The sequence below is a fragment of the Neovison vison genome, chromosome 2 (assembly GCF_020171115.1).
Source record: "Neovison vison isolate M4711 chromosome 2, ASM_NN_V1, whole genome shotgun sequence".
In the NCBI taxonomy this organism is placed as follows: domain Eukaryota; kingdom Metazoa; phylum Chordata; class Mammalia; order Carnivora; family Mustelidae; genus Neogale; species Neogale vison.
Genome location: NC_058092.1, coordinates 21,494,458 through 21,513,927, shown reverse-complemented (window position 1 = coordinate 21,513,927; position 19,470 = coordinate 21,494,458). Strand labels below are relative to the sequence as shown.

Here is a 19,470-nt window from a genome sequence, read left to right as displayed (position 1 = left end):
ATATCAAACTAACTGCATGAACATTTCATTCAACTCCCTTTTCCTAAGCCAACCTCCAACAAGTTTCCATCGTGGAGAAACCTACCCCACAAATACCAATTAGACTTGCTCTTAAACTGTACAGGACTTCTTGTTCCAAATTATCTACAGTCACAGATGTGGACTGCCCTGAACTGATCTATGTTTATTCTTCCCCCAAACACCTCTGGCTACCTTCTATACATCTTTCAAGGCTCAGCTCAAAAGATCACCTCTTCCAGAATTTCTTCTGTGACCAACCCACCCACAACTCAGGCTGGTTTAGGCAGTCCTCACTTTCAAACTGGCACCCTGTATGTATCTTGAGAAACTGCTTTGTTTTGTATGCTTACCTGTCACTAATGTAAGGTTCCCTGACATACACTCCAGATTTCTCAGTAGTATCTAGCATACAACAAAGAAAAGATATAGGGGTGCCTGGGTGGTTCTGTCTTTGGGTGAGGTCATGACGCCAGCGTCCTGAGATGGAGCCCCGCATCCGGCTCTCTGATGCAGGAAGCCTGTTGCTCCCTCTCCCACTCCCCCTGCTTGTGTTCCCTCTCTGTGTCTCTGTCAAATAAATAAATAAAATCTTTAATATATATATATATATATATATAATGTCAGGACCTTGCTGTATTCCCTCTCCGTCTCTCTGTGTCAAATATACAAATAAAATCTTTTTTTAAGATTTTATTTATGATTGACAGAGAGAAGGTTCACAAGCAGGGGGCAGCAGGCAGAGGGAGCAGGCTCCCCGCTGAGCACAGAGCCCAATGTGGGCTCAATCCCAGAACCCTGGGATCATGACCCGAGCCGAAGGTAGACGCCCAACTGAGCCACGTAGGAGCCACCATAAATAAAATCTTTAAAAAATAAATAAATAAATAAAAGGAGGGGGTGCCTGGGTTGCTCAGGTCATGATTCCAGGGTCCTGGGATCGAGCCCTGCATCAGGCTCTCTGCTCAGCGGGAAGCCTGCTTCCTCCTCTCTCTCTCTCTCTGCCTGCCTCTCCGCCTATGTGATCTCTCTGTCAAATAAATAAATAAAATCTTTAAAAAACAACAACAACAACAACATTGTAGGAAAGATGTGAATAGGCATTTTTAATCAATGCATGTTCACTGCAATGTTATTTCAGCTGGAAAAAAAAACCATAAAGCAGCTGACAAATCTAAAAATTAAGGATTGGTAAATTATAATAAATCTATGAAAGAATACTAGGAAGCCATCAAAAGTCATGTCACAGAAGAATATTTAACAATTAGGCAAAGGTTCTAAATAAATGCAGAAAGCAGGTTACAAAATAGTATCTGAAGTACACAAAAGAGTAAACCACATATGGAAGATACCCCTAAAATTTGCTGAAGTTTCAAGCCAGATAGATCCAATGCTTGAAGCTTCTATGATACTGAATTGCAACAAAGAACAGAGCAAGTTGCTAATAGTAGGCTAAAATGGCTATAGTTCTGCTTCAGTGTGTTCTGCCAAGATACATATCCAATCATGGAACTTTAGAATAGCTGTGACATCATTTTCAGGATGAAGCTTACGTTATTTCCCCACTTGAGTTACTATGCCCACTTGGCACAATTTTTTGGAATCTTGTAAATAATACACGAGTGCACATACAAACACCCCACCTAAAGGAGTCTACTTGCCTCAATGAGCTAACAGTTTGATTCTCATGAAACTTGTTTTATCTTGGAAGCCTAAAAGACTAGCTTCACATCAGTTATGTAAGAATGTTAAGGTTAACAGTAGGCAAGAGAAGTAAGGCAATACTGACTGAAATGTTAACTGGGTTTAGAAGCAATCATACGGACCTTCCTGAAACCTTAGCAATCTCTAACAGAAGGTAAACTAAAAAGTAATCTGACACAAGTATGGTTGAAGCTTTCTTTTTTTTTTTTTCTGGTAATTTGTCCACCAGCCTGAGAACAATTCATATACTCATTCATCAGAAGTCTTTATGGAATGGTTTTAAGAAAGATCCATTAGGGGCGCCAGGGTGGCTCAGTGGGTTAAAGCCTCTGCCTTCAGCTCAGGTCATGATCTCAGGGTTCTGGGATCGAGCCCCACATCGGGCTCTTGCTTAGCAGGGAGCCTGCTTTCTCCTCTCTCCCTGCCTGCCTCTCTATCAAATAAATAAATAAAATCTTTAAAAAAAAAAAAAAAGAAAGATCCATTAGTTGGCTTAACAAAGCCCCTAAACCTTGATTATTACCACTCACTATGAAAACATCACAAAGCTGGTCAATTCCAACATATGACTCTTACACCTCCTTATGAAATTGAATTATTATTCACTGAACTGCTCCAGTGAATTTAGTACAAACTTGATTAAAAGTCTACATAAATTGGGGCGCCTGGGTGGCTCAGTGGGTTAAGCCGCTGCTTTCAGCTCAGGTCATGATCTCAGGGTCCTCGGATCGAGTCCCGCATCAGGCTCTCTGCTCAGCAGGGAGCCTGCTTCCTCCTCTCTCTCTGCCTGCCTCTCTGCCTACTTGTGTTCTCTGTCAAATAAATAAATAAAATCTTTAAAAAAAAAAAAAAGTCTACATAAATTAACAGCGCTCAAATTTGCTACTTCATTTTTAAATCCAAGTTTCCCCACTATTTCTAATACATACAAGTCAATCTTATCAATTATGCTGTACATTCCTGTCCTTGCCCTATTTTTGTTTTTTGCCTTCCTATTTTTAATCACAACATGTGGGACAGAACTTTGCAGATGAAAGCAAGCAGATTCATAATATGGGATTGACATTACGCATGTTTCAAGTGGTTAAACTAAGCACCTGGATGCCCCTCACACACTTTAATAATCTACTGTGAAACTACATAACGTTTAAAAGGTCATGGCCTCCCATCCTTGAGTTCCTCTATATTTCTTTTAAAGATTTTATTTATGTATTTGACAGAGAGAGAGAGATATCACAAGTAGGCATAGAGGCAGGCAGGCGGCAGGAGGTGGGGGGGGGAGAAGCGCCCCCCTCCACCCCCACCAAACAGAGAGGCTGATTCCGGGCTCAATCCCAGGACCCTGAGGTCATGACCTAAACCAAAGGCAAAGGCTTAATCCACTGAGCCATGCAAGCACCCCCTTAAGTTCCTCTAGATACAGGAGACTGTTAAAACATCTTTAGAGCCTTTCAGATGTCTGATGAAAATAATCAGTAAACCATTTCCTCAAGATTATGGTAGATTTTAAGTTAAACCGGTAAACTTTGGGGAAGGGAAAAGAGGAATTTGAAGAAAAAGTTTTTTGACCGTGAACTTTTCATAATGTGGCTCTATATTTGTAGCATCACTGACAAACATATCTCCATTTTTTATTCATCTGCACACACTAGAAGGCAACCATCCTGCTTCAGCTGGACAACTATGCACCTCTGAGTCTGTGTTATCCAGGTGGAGAATCTAATCATACAGCGCTCCTTCTCCTACTGCTCAAAAAATAAGCTTTTATAGAGGCATAACAAGTGCCTCAGATCCTATATCAAATATATAAAACCTGTATGAATTCATGACAAACCTAAGAAAAACATATTTACATAAAGTTAATAAACTTAATTTTACATTTGAAGCTAACCACTTAGGATTCTCTCAATCATTAATGTATCTTTAAAAAAAAAAAGTCTTCTTGCCCATAATAATCTTTTCACCTACTTCCTACATTTAAATATGTCAAAGTCCTAGATAACATAAACTCTGCCCCAACTCGTATTTTACCATTCTCTATGGTTTTAAAGTTTACATTCACTCAATACACACAGCCCAAGTATTACCAACACTTTCCAATAAATTCCAACTCTTTAGTTTGGACCTATTCCCCATCACTCTGCCCAAGATTGTCACTTGTTACAAATAGGGAACAAGAGGTTACTCTTCAGGAATACAAAAGAATTTTAAGAACGAGAGACCAGCTTTTTATGATTATCTGTTTCCAAGTTTTATATAATACATACTATGTTTCCAAACTGGAAAAGGGTTTTGGAAAAAGTAACTAAGCAGAACACTAAGGACAGGAACAAGGAAAAAGTTCCAAAACATTCCCTAATACTTCCAGTAATCAAAGGCAAGCAGAAAGCAATGTCAGGGCTTGGTGGCACACCAACTCCTGACTTAACCACCTTACCTGACTTAAGCCAAAAGTTAATTATAACAGAACTTTAACCTTTTCTCTGCCATATTAAGGCCTCGATCTTTTCCTATTTGAATTTTCATGGTTCTATCACTTCAATTATTCCCTTTGCACTTCTTCTGGCCTGTTCTTCACCTCTTTTGCATCATTTAAATTCTGCTTTCCGTTAACTTAAGCTTACATTTCTACACATGAAGCCAAACAGTAACATCAGTTATACTTCCATAAAGGCTTAAACTGTCAAGTAATACGTTTGTTATTTACAGAGCTTTTATTAACCATTCAGAATACCTCTCCTGTTCTCTCTAGTTCCTTCTCCTTCCTTATAAGTCTTAAGAATGGTAAACTGGTTACCTTTTTAACACTTTCTTCTTCCTCTTGGCGTTTCTCATAGTGTGAGAAGTCATCAAAAATCGAAGTGGTGTGCTTGTAGCTGGCTATGATTTTCAACACCTGCTTAGCCTTCTCCAGAGGCACTTCCTGAGTGTCCCTGGAGTTGGTCACTGGTTTATTCTCGTTGTTCTCTAGGCGAATGTGTCGCAGTTGGCTATTGGGAACGTCCTTCACAAAAATCCACCTGACATCAAAACGACCCTTCCATTTGTCCTGGGACCACACACCTGCACATGTGTTGTAGTCCACAGCAGATTTCATTTCTGCAACGCCACAGAAGTGTCCACTGCCGTTGACACTGAAAAGTAAGTAAACGGGGCCTTTCCCGTTCATGGAGCGATAAGCAGCATCCAGTCTCTTATTACCGTGCTCTGTGCTGCACCAGATATTATACTTAATGGAACGGTGGATATCGTCCTCAGAGTAGCTCTTAATGATGAAAACCCGGCCATGTTTCAGATTCCAGTCAAAATCCTTGGGGTTATAGTTGTTAATGGACCGCAGCTTCTCCAACACTGGGTGAGGTTCTGAAGGAGTAGATCCAGATCCAGCCTGAGACTGTCCTACTCCATTACCATCCACCCCATTATGACCGAACCCACTGCCACGGTTCCGAGGTGCTACCCAGCGGGTTGGCTGAGTTGCCTGTTGCTGGACTGAGAGTTGGGCAGGCTGTGGTGGAGGTGGGGGCAATGGCTGTGTTTGTTGCCCCACAGATGCCTGAGCCACTGGTGGGCTATTGTTAGCCTGCTGACCTACAGGCTGGGGAGACCCCTGGGTTGGCTGCTGACCTATGTTCTGAACCAAAGCCTGTGAGGGGGCTTTTGCCACAGGACCCTTATTATCCCAAGTTCCAATATCCATGTTATGCTTTATTGGGGGTGGTGGAAGACTTGACCCTGCAATGCCATTCTTGGTCTTCAACTTCGGTTGCTGTTTCGCCGGCTTGCTAGCAATATCAGCCCAAGATGCTGGTTTTGGAGGAGCAATGGTTGCTGGAGGCAAACTATTGGAAGCCACGATGTTACCAGTAATGGACCCACTACCAACTGCAGAACCTACAACTTTTGGAACACTGCTTGCAACTTCTGTGCTACCCAACTTCAGTGCTGCCATCCCTTGGTCTATAGTATTCATGCCAGGAGCCTTATTGAGGGTCTCACTGGCAAAAGCTGACTGTCCATCAATCATGGCTCCACCTAAGGAGCTAGGTGCATAAGCATAATTGCTACTATATCCAGAGCTCTGAGTAGACTGTCCCTGAGAACTGTTATTTCCCCAAGCTGAGAAGTCAATCCCACTGGGAAAGAAATTAAAACCATGCTGACCAAGAAATGGAGTGCTACCCAGGGCTCCTGGCTGTCCAAACATTGCATCTGGTAGGAAGTGAGGCTCTCCGTTGCTCAGCTGTCCATAAGAAGTCAGATAGGGCATGGCTGTATCACCCCCAGTAGACCAAGCAGCTTCACCCAAAGAATAGGAGAAGCCAATAGAGGGACTGTAGTAACTGGGCAAATAGGAATCTGACATGGCAGTATATGCATTATTCTGTGAAAAGGAAAAAAAAAAGGCAAATCAAAATTAAACACAAAAATTAATAAAACAACAATAAGGACATTTCCTCTTCCAACTATTCACCCAATTCAAATTCGACTAGAAAAGCAACTATTTCAGGTGATCTCTTCCCATAAACTTCCTGGAATTCTTACACTGAAAGAGATTTTAGTTCCATAATTAAAATGTTTAAGCATTTCAAGTTAAACTGACATACAATTTAAGCCTTAACTTTAGCAGTATACAGTTTAGGACATACATATAAGCCTTAATTTTAGCACTAGAATTGAGGAAAGGGAAAACCCACCATCTCACCAAAAGTACTAAGTCTTTGCTCTGTAGAAGTGTTGAGATGATGCTTTTACTAAAAACCAGTGCTCTGTGGATTCAAGGAGTGTGAACTTTGACAGATCAGAGGAGTGTTCCTAAGAGTTTCCTATCAAAACCATACTATAATAGATAAGAAAACAATAGCAAGAACTGGAAATTTCAAGTCCTATCCCAAAAATCTATGCAGCCGTTCCTCAACCATAAACCAAGGTTTATTACACCTAGTTTACATCATTAGCCTCTTGGCAAACCATTTGGGAACATTAGGAGATACGACTATTTAATTATAATCTGGCAAGGCAATGCATAATAGCTTCCAAAGTTTAAAACTGAAAAATGTTGCTATCTGGTCTACTTCACCTATAAAATTAATGGCTTCAAATGCACACCTGACTTTTCCATTAAAACTAGGGGAATTCCAAAAACATTCAAAGTCTGTATCTTTAAGAATTATTCTAAGGAATAACCAAAAATATAAACTTATACTCAACTAGTCAGCACATTAGAAGACAGACTGCACTGCAAAAACCTCAATCATTCTTGACCTAAGTAAACGCTGTAACTCACAGAATAGTCCAATAAGGGAGAAGCTGTAGATATAAAAAATTGGTCTGTATAGGTATGGATATAGCTCAACTCAAAATAGAGTATCCTAACTTCAAAATAGCTCTGGTACAGGCATACACTTAACTTGATGAGCACTGAGTAATACATGAAATTGTTGAATCACTATACTGCACTCCTAAAACTAATGTAACACTGTATTAACTGCAATGGAATTAAAATAGCAGCTCTGGTACACAAGATGCTGTTAACTACTGAATAAAGAATTTTGTTCTTAAGAGACTTGGATGACCATAAGTATGTCAGGCCTTAAGTCTGTATTATCAAAGCCAACACTATTCTCCCTAGCCAAACATAGCGCTTGAAAATTAAATGTTTCAACTAATACGGTTTGATAAAAATGGTCCTTTTCTCTGCCAATATTTTCCTTACCAAAAAAAGGGGAGAAAAAGGAAGTCTTTTCACACATCCCCTTAGGTTTAAGAGAAATCAGTTTCTCGAAGACAGTGTTAAAATTTTAAGACTCAAATCCATTAGGAATAAGAAATTCAGTCTATCATCAATGGATTAAGCCTTAAGGATTATTCCAACATAAGGCAATAAATAATGGTTAAAAAGTAGATGAACTACTCTTGATAAACTACCAAGAACAAAGATTTTCAAGTTATCCATCTATTCAACCATGATTTCTATTCCCCCATACCCCAGAATTTTTTAAAAAGACATTCAAGCTTTAGCTTGAGAAGTAAAAAACGCACTTAATATCACAGGTTATGCCATCATATAGCTGAGTGCCTACACCTGAACTGGCAGGTTCCCACATGCCCCTGAGCTCAAAAATCTGAATTACACAATGTTTCACAAGAACTACCTAGAATTATGTTTCCAAATGCTCCCACTCTCCCTGTATGATTATGTAAGCAAACTACTTCAATAGCAGGAACCTATAAATAGTTCATTCCTCTACTTCCTTCCTACTTTTCCTGATTAACTGGTTGCCTTCTCTGAAAACTTTTCCCAATCACTCGCTTAAATGGTTTCTACACTCTCAATGGAGAAAATTTTACATGGGGGATCTAAAAGTTTTATGCAAGAATTAGGTCCAAATATGGGCATGCACCAATATGTCAAGTTTTCAAAATCTAGTGTATGGCATCTGTTCAGAATTTATATAGATATCTCATAAGCTTTTTCATTTTTTAGGGTATCTTCGGTGAGCTACTGTAAGTTTTCCTTTTGGTTTATTAAATCTGTGGGTTTGTATTTATTAGCTAAAACCTTGTGAGTTATATCTTTGGGACCCAGGATATTAACACAAAAGAATTGACAAATGAAAGTAGTTTCTACATACACAGATCATGTTAATATATGAACCAATATAGACCTAAAAGAAATTAGAAAAACAGGTTACACAGCAAAATCCTCAATCATTTTTGATCTTCATTTGTGCCAAAGAGTACCTTATCTTCCTTTAACTCCATTTTATAAAATTCTATAGCTCCCACAAGTGAGAAACTAGGGGTATACAAAATTGGTTTCTACAGATACAGACACATCTCAACTTGAAAAAGGAATACCTAAGTCCAAAAGTTAGGATAACCTAACAAGCCACTAACTAGTGACCAGATGAAACGGAAGATTCCAGTTCTACAGCACTAAATAAAGTTCAGGAGATATTTTTATTAGTTTTTTTCCCATCACATATGCATCCAATTTTCCTAAAAGAAAAAGGTTTGGGGGGTAAAAAATCAGAATACTTAAACTGAGTATTCTTCAGTTTTGCACCGTTACATTCTTGGTATGGAGAATTACTATCAGGTGCTGCTGGTATACTATAAAATGCTATCACTTTCAATCTCAGAATTATGTTTGCTGTCAACAACGATGGGAATCTTAAGTCTATAACATCTGCAGTAACTCTTTTACGACACACGGACTGGTATTAAAAAAGTCACCCCCTGAAAATGAGATTGATAAGGCAGAGAAAAAATACGGTATGTTACACCCTCTGATCAGGCATGTAAATGGTTAACTACTCACGGGCCTTGCCTGTGGACTCAAGTAAGGTTCAAAATCATCATCATTTAATCCATCCTTTTGATGTACAGATCCATTTTGTACTGAAGGGGAAAAGATTCAAATACATTAGGAGTGTCTCAATCGCACAACCTATCTCCCAAATTAAGCAAATCTATTCTAACCCGGAGAAAAGCCTCACTAAACAGAGCAAGTAAGTCTGAATTTCAGAAAAACGGATAAAGAGGAGAATGAAAGCGGGGCAATATTCGTCAATGAAAATGTCTCCCTCCACCCGAAGCAAGTTGATCTTAAAAAGGTCATTTTATTGGCTCCTCTAGATTTCAATCCCCTCCGGCTTCCCCTCCCCCACCACATGTGAGTACTTCCAGAGAGTGATCCACGAGGATGAAAAACAAAGGCCTTCTAAGACCTACAGGAAACTAAGGACCTGGGACATTTCAAAACCGAATCCACCCCCACCCTTAATGAATTACTCCTTGTTCACTGAAAAGCTGTTCGCCAGCTGCAAGAACACACCGAAAGGGTCAAATACTTAAGTGTGAGGCACCTGCGAACTAAGCGGCTTCCGAAAGGTCCTCTCCCTGGGGCGCTTCCCGGAGACCCCGCCCCCACTACTCGGCGTCCCCCCCCCCCCCCGCCTCCCGGCCCAGGGCCACCGGCGGAGCTGGGCTCACCTTTGTTTCCTTGACCTTTTGGTCTCTGCGGGCGAAGAAAACGTCGCCGAGCAGCAAGTCGTCCAAGGAAGAAATGGAAAAGGAAAGACAAATTAAAGCCGGGCCGGAGAAGGGAATAAAGGAGCAGGCCTGAAGGGAGGCGTCAGGAATGATGGTGAGGGGGAGGCTGAAAATGGGAGGCGGGGAAAAGCGCAGGCCGGCGGGGCCCGCGGAGAAAAAGCGGGGGACGCGCCAGAAACAACGCGAGGAGACTAGCGTTTCAAGGAAGGGGAAGGAAACAAGGAAGAAAACGAGGCCCGCTGAGAAGAGGGAACGCGGCGCGGCCGGTGGGCTCCGAGGCCCGGAGAGAAGCGGGGAGAGCGGGCGGAGGGCGAGGCGCTGGGCGCGGCCGGCCTGAGAGGCCCGAAAGCTGGCCAGCGAGAGGCGCCGCCTCGGCTCGGCCCGACCGGGGGCGGCGGGCCCGGGCCTAGTCGGGCTCCCTCTCGCCTCACACAATGGCCGAGGCATGCGGGCCGGGCCTGTACCTGCTCCAAGAGGCTGCTGGCCGACATGGCTCTCGGATCCTCGCGGGTAGCGACAGCGGTGGACTCTCGTCAGGGCGGCGGCGGCGGCGGATGAGCCCTGGCGGCGGGAGCAGGCGGCGCGGTGGCGGCTTTTGTCCCTGACACTCGGGGGCCTCGGCGGACGCAGCGGAGACACAGCGCGCGGCTCGGGCTCCGGCTCCGACTCGGCGACGCTCTAGCCCGAGAACTCAACGCCCGTCTCTATGTCTTTACGCGCGCGCCCGCCCCTCGCAGCCGAAATAAGGGCGCCGAGCGGCGGAGGCGGACGGCGCGCGCGGCGCGACGCTGACTCTCACATTCACTCACCCACGCGGAAGGGGTCCGGCGCGAAGCACTCCGGGAAGGAAGGGACGAGGCCGCAGTGCCCTCTGGTGGGCTGGAGGAGCGGAAGCGGCGAGTGCGGCCTCCCCGCCCCCATCGCCTCGGGATTGGGGCCTATAGAAGGTGGGGGCGGCCAGGGTCGCGCCACGAGGTTTTGACTAACACCTGGAGAGAGTAGCTTTAGCTGGAGAAAACCCACAAAAGCCGGTTTCTCAATGAAGAAGTCACCCCCGGAATGCGAGAGACCTCAGAATAAACCTGCCTCCCAGCTGCAAATGGCACCCCACCCCCATGGAGGGGGGGGTATCCTGATAGGGGTCACAGCCCCCAGGGAAACTTCATGGGGGCCCTCCCCCGAGAAATACGCACCATCACCACTACCAGCAGGGACCTCGTTATCCTCTGTTGGACTACAAAGAGAGTGCCCAAAAAACAAAAACATCAACAAAAAATCCGGTACCCTGCAAAAGAGATTTGACATTGCAGGGAGGATAATCTATAGCTCTTTTTTTAGGGAAGTTGTTGGTCACCGTGAATCTGTTAAACTGTGGCCTTTATTTCCAAGAAAAGCACACCGCATACATCTACACAAAATGTTCCGTGTGCTTTCAACAATTCCCAAGAATCTCTAAATCTATGGACTTGAAGAGACAATGTCCTTATCTGGGGAAGGAGAGAAATTAACTCTACTTGAATATCTGCTGTGGGTTACGTTTTGTTGATTGGTGCTTTCGAACATTTCAAAGCAGCACCTTCCAAATAGTCTTTAGTCTCTGTTTGACAACTGGGGAAACAGAGTTAGTTAAGCAATGTGCCCAAGGTTGCAAAGCTATTAAATAGTCATGTGTATCTGACACTAAAAGAAACATAATAGTGTCCCTCCACCCTCACGAGAAATCCTGTATTCAGGAATCAAAATCCAGAGGAGATCCATAATATGGGCAAAAGCATCCTTAATCAGCAACAAACCCAAACTCATGCAGGGGTATTTGGTTCTAGGACAGCCCATCTCCTAATAGCATTTATTATTACAAATAGTAGTAAACAGATAAATAATGCACTATTAAGGATCAACCTGATACCATCCACTCTCTGGAAACAGGAGGCTTTGGTGGACTCAGTAGTAAAATAAATGATAACACAGCATCTTGGATTTTGCATTATAATTTTGCTCAAAGTGCTGAAAGCATTTTTTTCTGCCTATAATCGTATTTATATCATATTTATGGTTGGAAGGAATAAGATCAGACACCTATATATGTAATGGACTTCTGAAAAAGACAGTAGAATGTCAAGTCTCAGAGCAGAGATCCCAGCAAGAGAATAAAGAAACCTAGTAACCTTTTTCTTTGAGATAGCCAGTTAACCCCATAGCCCACATTTTTGTATAAAATAAGCAGTTGCCTACACTTACCCTTGAAAGCATCATGATAGTATGAAAAGAGGATTGACTAAGAATCATGTCCTGGGAAGGGGAGAGACTAAAACTGGCCTCACCACCAGATTTGTAACATTAAGTAAATTACTGGAAACTTTCAGAGATTTCCCCCATTTGATAAAGGGAAAAAAAATTACCTAACAGATTTGTTGTGAAGAAAAAGCTTAAAAATACAACAACACGGAAGCAAGTCTGGTACATTGCAGCTTCCTTTCCTATACTCCCATTAAAGGAATAATAGTGAAAATTCCCTCCTTCCAATGACATTTCTAGTGCCTGAAATTTTTCTTACAATAATTCCCCCTTATCTGAGGTTTCACTCTATGTTTCAGTTACCAATGGTCAACTGTGGTCTAGATCAGATTATTGTACTGACATGTGGTCAGAAGACCAACAGTAGCCTAACGCCAGGTTACAATGCCTACATTATTCACTTCACATCATCTCAACATGTAGACATTTTATTATCTCACATTATCACAAGAGGGGTGAGTATATTATACTATTTGGGGGGGTTGCTATTTATTTATGACAAATACCCCACATCCATAATCCTCTCCTGTTAGAAGTTCTTTGAAACAACGCCATCAGCCTCTGCCAGTCAGAGGATGGAGTCATCTGACTCACCTAACCTGTGAATGGCCTCATAGGTAGCAGAGGTTTTATTTATTTATTTATTTATTTATTAAAGATTTTATTTATTTATTTGACAGAGAGAAATCACAAGTAGATGGAGAGGCAGGCAGAGAGAGAGAGGGAAGCAGGCTCCCTGCTGAGCAGAGAGCCCGATGCGGGACTCGATCCCAGGACCCTGAGATCATGACCTGAGCCGAAGGCAGCGGCTTAACCCACTGAGCCACCCAGGCGCCCGGTAGCAGAGGTTTTAAACTAGCCATATGAGAGGTGACTGGGTAGCTCAGTAGGTTAGGTGCCTGCCTTTGCTGTAGGGTCTTTTGCTCTTCTCCCTCTTTTCTGAGGAAATTGCGTGGATTTCTTTCACTTCCACAAACATCTCTGCACCACAGATTCCAGATCAGGTCATGATCTCAGGGTCTTGGGATAAAGCCCTACATCTCCCTCTCCCTCTGCTCCTCCCCACTGCTCATGTTCTCTCTCTCTCTCTCTCTCTCTCTCTGCCTCAAGTAAATAAAATAAAATAAAATAAAATCTTTAGAAAAAAATAATAAGCTGGCCATTTGAAACTGCCTATCACCTTGTCAACCCCAGCCACATGCATCTGGATGGGCGTGTGGTCCTTAGGACCAATGACACAGTAGCAGGCAGAGCATTTCTGCAACAGGTGCAGGTCCCCAAACTTGCTGATGTCCTACTGCATGTCTAAGGTGAGCCTGCTGCCACCACCAGGACTGTGAGCACAGAAAGCTATAATAAGATATTTTTGAAAGGCCGCCTTCACATAACTTTTATTACAATACATTGTCATAATTATTTTATTATTGTTGTTAATCTCTTATTGTGTGTATTTTATGAATTAAACTTTATCATGGGTATTTATATATAGAAAAAAAACAGTATATAGGGTTCAGTTCTATCTGCAGTTTCAGGCGTCCACTGGGAGATCTTGGAACACATGCCCCATGGACAAAAGAGGACTACTGTAGCTCCTTTGGGATTACTTTCTGTCCTCCAGAAGTTCTCAGGAGTTAAAATGCAAATACCCTTGGAGCAAGGGTAATCTCTAAATCTGTATTCATTCTCCAGATTGGTTGTAACAGGCCCCTGAAGAGAAACACAAGAACAATAAATTCAATCACCAGGAAAAGGGTGAGGAAGTCTGGAGTGTGGTGTGTCATCTTACCGGGATAAACCCCCCCCCCCGCCCCGTGGTTTGAGAAAAGAATACTATACTGGAAATGGCCTCTCTAGCTTTGTCTCTGCCACTGGGTGGAAGAAGCACTCGAGATCTCTTTTAACAAGTATGTATTGAGGGGTAGGGGTGCCTGGGTGGCTCAGTGGTTTAGGCCGCTGCCTTCGGCTCAGGTCATGATCTCAAGGTCCTCGAATCAAGTCCTGCATTGGGCTCTCTGCTCTGCAGGGAGCCTGCTTCCCTTTCACTCTCTCTGCCTGCCTCTCTGCCTACTTGTGATCTCTGTCAAATAAATGAATAAAATCTTAAAAAAAATTTTTTTTAAAGTATGTATTGAGGGCTAGGTGATGTGCTGGAGAGAAAGCCTTAAGAGTTCACTTTACTCCTGAAGCTTATAGACAGTCAGGGAAAACGACAGTAAATAAATAGTTATTCAATTACAGTTGTGCAAAGTGCAAGGAGGAAACACCTATGGATCTAGCCCAGATGAAGGGGGGTGGGAGTGGGGGAGGGCAAGGAAGTTTTCCCTGGGTGATAAGCTTCAGCTAAAACCTGAAGGATGACCAGAAATTAACCAGACAGGAAGGGAAGGGAAGTGTGGGAACAATATGTGCAAAGGCCCTATGTGGGAAGGAGCTTGGCACTGATGAGGAAGGGAAAGGAGGCCAGCATGACTGGCACATAATGAGAGAGAGGGTGGCAGCAGATGAGACTGGAGAAAGAAGGAAAACAGGGACTTTAGTCATTAGTTGCAAATGATGATCAGCAAGGAGAGAGTTAACAGAAGTATAGCCTTCTCGGGTTTATGTTTCAAGGAGTTCCTTCTGGTTGCAGTGTGGGAAATAGATCTAGGGAGAAGACAGTAGATGAGGAGTTAGAAGAGGATTGTAGGAAGTCCAGGCAAAAGGTCATGCTCTAACATAGTGGCAGTGAATACGGTTAGAAATGGACCAAAAGAGGGGCGCCTGGGTGGCTCAGTGGGTTGAGCCGCTGCTTTCGACTCGGGTCGTGATCTCGGGGTCCTGGAGTCGAGTCCCGTGTCGGACTCTCTGTTCGGCAGGGGGCCTGCTTCCCTTCTTCTCTCTCTGCCTGCTTGTCTGCCTACTTGTGATCTCTGTCTGTCAAATAAATAAATAAATAATCTTTAAAAAGAGAGAGAGAGAGAGAGAGACCAGAGCGATACAAGGGGAGATAAGGAGAGTAAATCATTCCCTCACTCAGAATCTATTTCTAAGACTATAAAAGAAGGACACAGGACCAAAACAAATTCTAAGGTCCCTTCTGGTTCCATTGTTTTAGATCTCTGGAGGGTAGAAACCAAAGTAGTCCTTCCAGATACATGAAATGAGGAGTGGGGATCAGAGAGAAAAAGAAGTAGCAAAGAGTACAGATTTTTGCATACTCTTCAGAATTATGCTGTAGGCTGGGGCTGGATTGTTGGGCTCTGGTCCTCAAACCTTTCCAGCCTTCAGGAATAGTAGACCTCAAGGCCCAAGTCACCCCCCTTAGTAAGGCAGGAATAGAGAAATGTTTACATCCTTCATATAACTGACAGTGTAAAACCCTATTTTTAAAGATTTCTGCTGGTTCTCTGTAGTCCATACAATGTACAAAGTTTGCCACTCCCTAGCCCCGTAAATTTCTCACCATATACTTCTGGCCCAGCCACACTGAACTTGTTTCCCAAATACATGGTTTTTTCTGGAACCCAGAACTCTGCACATGCAGTTCTTTCTGCCTCAAATGCCCTTGTCATCTCGCCTACCCAGCTCCTATCTGTCTTTGAGATTCTCATCAAATGATGCCTTATTTCTTCGCCCAAGCAGAAAGGTGCTCTATTCTTTGTTCACCCATAATATTAGCTATATTTCCTTATTTTTAACATTTTAGTGCATTAAAACCATTTACATCAATATTTATTTTTCCTTTGGAATTTTGGGATTCAGTTGAGAATCTAATGGGAGTAATGAATTTTGTCCTTGGAAAAAGGTACATGCACCCAAATTTTTGCCAGCAATCTCATTGAGCAGACCCTTCCCCAAGCCCATCTATACCATGGACCCCAGGTCAAGAGAACCAAGCATTGCGCTTACATATTGCTTCTCCAGTAAATCTAGAACTGCTTAATAGGACAAGGAGCATTTTTATTATTGATCTTTATATTCCAAAGCTGAGTAAATACTCATTGAATTTTTATATCCCCAAGCTTAGTAAATACTCATTGAATTAATTTGTTCTCATTCATTTTCAAAATTCTCCCTGGTCCTGTCAATTCCCATTTTACTAATGAAAATCTGGTGGAGCCAACATATGTGTTAAAAAGTTAAATGTGCAGGGACATCTGACTGGCTCGGTCAGAAGAGCATGTGACTCCTGGACACAAGCACCACATTTGGTGCAGAGATTACTAAAAATATAAACTTATAAAAAAATGTACAGAGACTTAATTAGCTTAATTGAATGTTAAAAGAAAGGCACTATGGAAATCCCAGGGTAGGTGGATGATTGGCTTTGTAATGTGCAGGTGTGTTTTATGACGGTCTGAATGGAAGCATGAAAAGAACAATGTGAGAACAAGGCTAAAGGAAGAAAAAACCTGCAGCTGGGCCAGGTGGCCTCTGGACACTAGCAATTCACAGCTGTGCAAATCCAAAAGCAGCTGTTAGAGACCTGGAGGGCAGAGAAGAACAGCACCAAGAAAGGGCCTGCAAAAGGAGCCTTGAAGATTCAACTCAGAGTCGAGAGGTAAGAGTAGAAATTTTCACCAGTCCTCCAGGAAGTAAGAAAGGTAATGATAATGTAATGAGCTTTTCATAAAGCTTAATGTATTCACTGTAAAGGACTGTTCTTTATTCTGAGATTATCTCCTGTCTTTTTGATGTAAAAATGCCCTTTCTTTTCAAATGATGCCAGTAAGAGTTGGCCATTTTTTAAAAAAATCCTTATTCAGTAAAATATAATGTCGAGAACCCCATGTTGGTACCTAAGACTTTTTTTTTCTTTTATTGATACATGAGATCTAAAAGTCCAAGTAGAAGTGTGCTAGGGAATAGCTTAAGGTCTCAACCTAAGACAATCAGAGAGAAAAATGAAGGGCAAACAAGATTTTTGGAGATAATGCCAAAGGGAAATGAAGCCAGGGATCCCCCCGGAGGGGCTGATTCAATTTTAAGTTTCCAAGAAAGAATAATTAAACCAATGAATGTGGGACTGAACTATTTGTGGCAATGTTTTGTTTATTTGTTTAAAGATTTTATGTATTTATTTGACACAGAGAGACAGAGAGAGAGACAGCGAGAGAGGGAACACAAGCCAGGGGAGAGAGAGAAGGTGAAGCAAGTGGAATCCTGTTGGGGGGCTCAATCCCAGGACCCCGGGATCATGACTGGAGCAGAAGACAAATGCTTAACAATTGAGCCACCCAGGTGCTCCTCTGTGTGACAATGTTTTACAGATAAATCTTTCCCTGGTTCTTGGGTGGGAACTACGGAGAACGTAAATAAGGCAAATACATGAGAAGTTGTGTCCAGTTTCAGAAAGTCTACCCAGAGTGTCTCAGTCAATGACAGGGTGAACTTAGCATTTTTGTAGCAAAGTAGTTCTCATAGTTCCTAGAGTAAGAGCATTAGCTTTTTGCTCAGTTAGCAAAGCCTTTGCAGTGCTATCAATGTTCTGCGGAGTAGGGTCCCTGTGTAGCAATTGGCACGTGGACTTGGGTTCTTCACAGTAGGACCCTAACAAAGAGATGAAGGAGTTCTGGGATGCCTGAGTGGCTCAGTCAGTTAAGCATCTGCCTTTGGCTCAGGTCATGATCCCAGGGTCTTAGGATCAAGTCCCACATCAGGCTCCATGATCAGTAGGGAGCCTGCTTCTCCTTCTGCCTGCCGCTCCCCCTGCTTGTGCTCTCTTTCTCTCTGACAAAGAAATAAAATCTTCGGGGCACCTGGGTGGCTCAGTGGGTTAAAGCCTCTTGTCTTCAGCTCAGGACATGATCCCAGGGTCTTGGGATCGAACCCCACATCGGGCTCTCTGCTCAGCAGGGAGCCTGCTTCCTCCTCTCTCTGCCTGTCTCTCTGCCTACTTGTGATCTCTGTCTGTCAAATAAATAAATAAAATCTTAAAAAAAGAAAAAAAGAAAAAGAAAAAAGAAGAAGAAAAAGAAGAAAAAAAAATCTTAAAAAAAAAAAGAAAATCTTCAAAAAAAAGAAAAGAAAAGAAAAGAAATGAAGGTGCTCTAAGCAAGGACTCTGACACCAGTGTCATTTCAAACAGGGCCATTAACAAAGCAATAAATCAGGGGCACCTCGCTGGCTCAGTCAGTAGAGTGTGCAACTCAGTCTTGGGCTTGTGAGTATGAGTCCCATACCGGGCATAGAGATTACTTTAAAAAAATAAAAAGTGAAAGAAAAAAAGAAAATCAAAGTGATACTTCCTGTGAAGTACAGATTATCTGGATTCTAAAATCCTTCATCCAGTAAATGAACTTTCCCTCCCTCCAGTACTTCCTATCAGGAATCCTAGAGAGATGGGGAACAGGACTTACTGCCCAGCATGATCACAAAATCTTAGCAGCTACCACTGCTCCAGATCTCCACAATCCTATCTAAACTGCAGCCTGATCAAGCTGAAAATTTTAACTTAAGTGGTAATGAAACATGTTATCAAATAAAACACCATTATATAATGATTCATTGAAGGGCTCCTTTTAGGTATTAAGTTTCCCTAGTAGTTTAAAGACTGCTGAGTAGTTTGATGAGTTACAATGACTCAAGAGTATCTGTTGTTTAGGATAGAATATAAATATGTTTCTTTATTGTAGATGAAGTAAATAATGTTATCCACCACATAGGATAGTTGGGAGGATCAAATGGGTTAACATATGTAAAGTGCTTGGAACAATGCTTGGTACATAGTTCCTCTTCAATGAGTATTGGGTACTTAGTATTCACACATCAAATACCTATTCAGCTTCTACTACAAGTCAGGCACTGTTCTAGGGCCTGCAGAAACAGCAGTGACATAGAGACAAGAAAGATCCCCTGCCTATGGAGCTTCCATTCTAGTCTGGGGAGGAAAAAAAAATCAGATAACATAAAACGGAGGAAAATAAAAGAGGGTAAAGAAAACTAGAAAGCACAGGGCTTTCTAGTTGCAGGGGAAGTTGCCATTTTTCATGGTGTGGGTGGTCAGGGAAGTCCTCTCTGATAACGTAACATGTGACCAGAGACTTGAAGGAAGTGAGGAAATAAGCTTTGCAGTTATCTGGGGGAAGAGTGTCCTAAGAGATTATTGAATCAAAAAAACAGACTCCCAAAGAAGAAGGTCTGGGTCTGTCTGTAATGACAGACAGGAACAGGGTCATGTGGTGAAGACACTGTGCTCCACCAGAGACAGGACTGAGTTCCAGACAAGGCTTGCTATGAGGAAATGTGGACCCAGTGTTGTCAGATCTTCTAGGTTTGTTTTTTTGTTTGTTTGTTTGTTTGTTTTAGATTTTATTTATCTGACAGAGATAGAGTGAAAGAGGTAACACAAGCAGGAAGAGTGGGAGGGGGAGAAGCAGGCTTCCTGCTGAGCAGGGGTTTGATCCCAGGATCCTG

At 42.5% G+C, this 19,470-nt stretch overlaps 1 protein-coding gene across 1 annotated transcript in view; it reads right to left on the bottom strand.

Moving 5' to 3' along the window:
* The window catches only part of YTHDF2 (YTH N6-methyladenosine RNA binding protein 2), a 28,324-nt gene extending 17,770 nt beyond the window's left edge, over positions 1-10,554 (bottom strand). Inside the window, exons 1-4 of the mRNA XM_044237601.1 lie at positions 10,245-10,554; positions 9,721-9,745; positions 9,047-9,126; positions 4,520-6,106 (exon numbers count right to left, since the gene is read on the bottom strand). Of these exons, the coding sequence (XP_044093536.1) occupies positions 4,520-6,106; positions 9,047-9,126; positions 9,721-9,745; positions 10,245-10,271 (1,719 nt within the window). The 5' untranslated portion in view covers positions 10,272-10,554. The remainder of the gene's footprint in view (positions 1-4,519; positions 6,107-9,046; positions 9,127-9,720; positions 9,746-10,244) is intronic.
* Between the last annotated feature and the right edge of the window lie 8,916 nt (positions 10,555-19,470).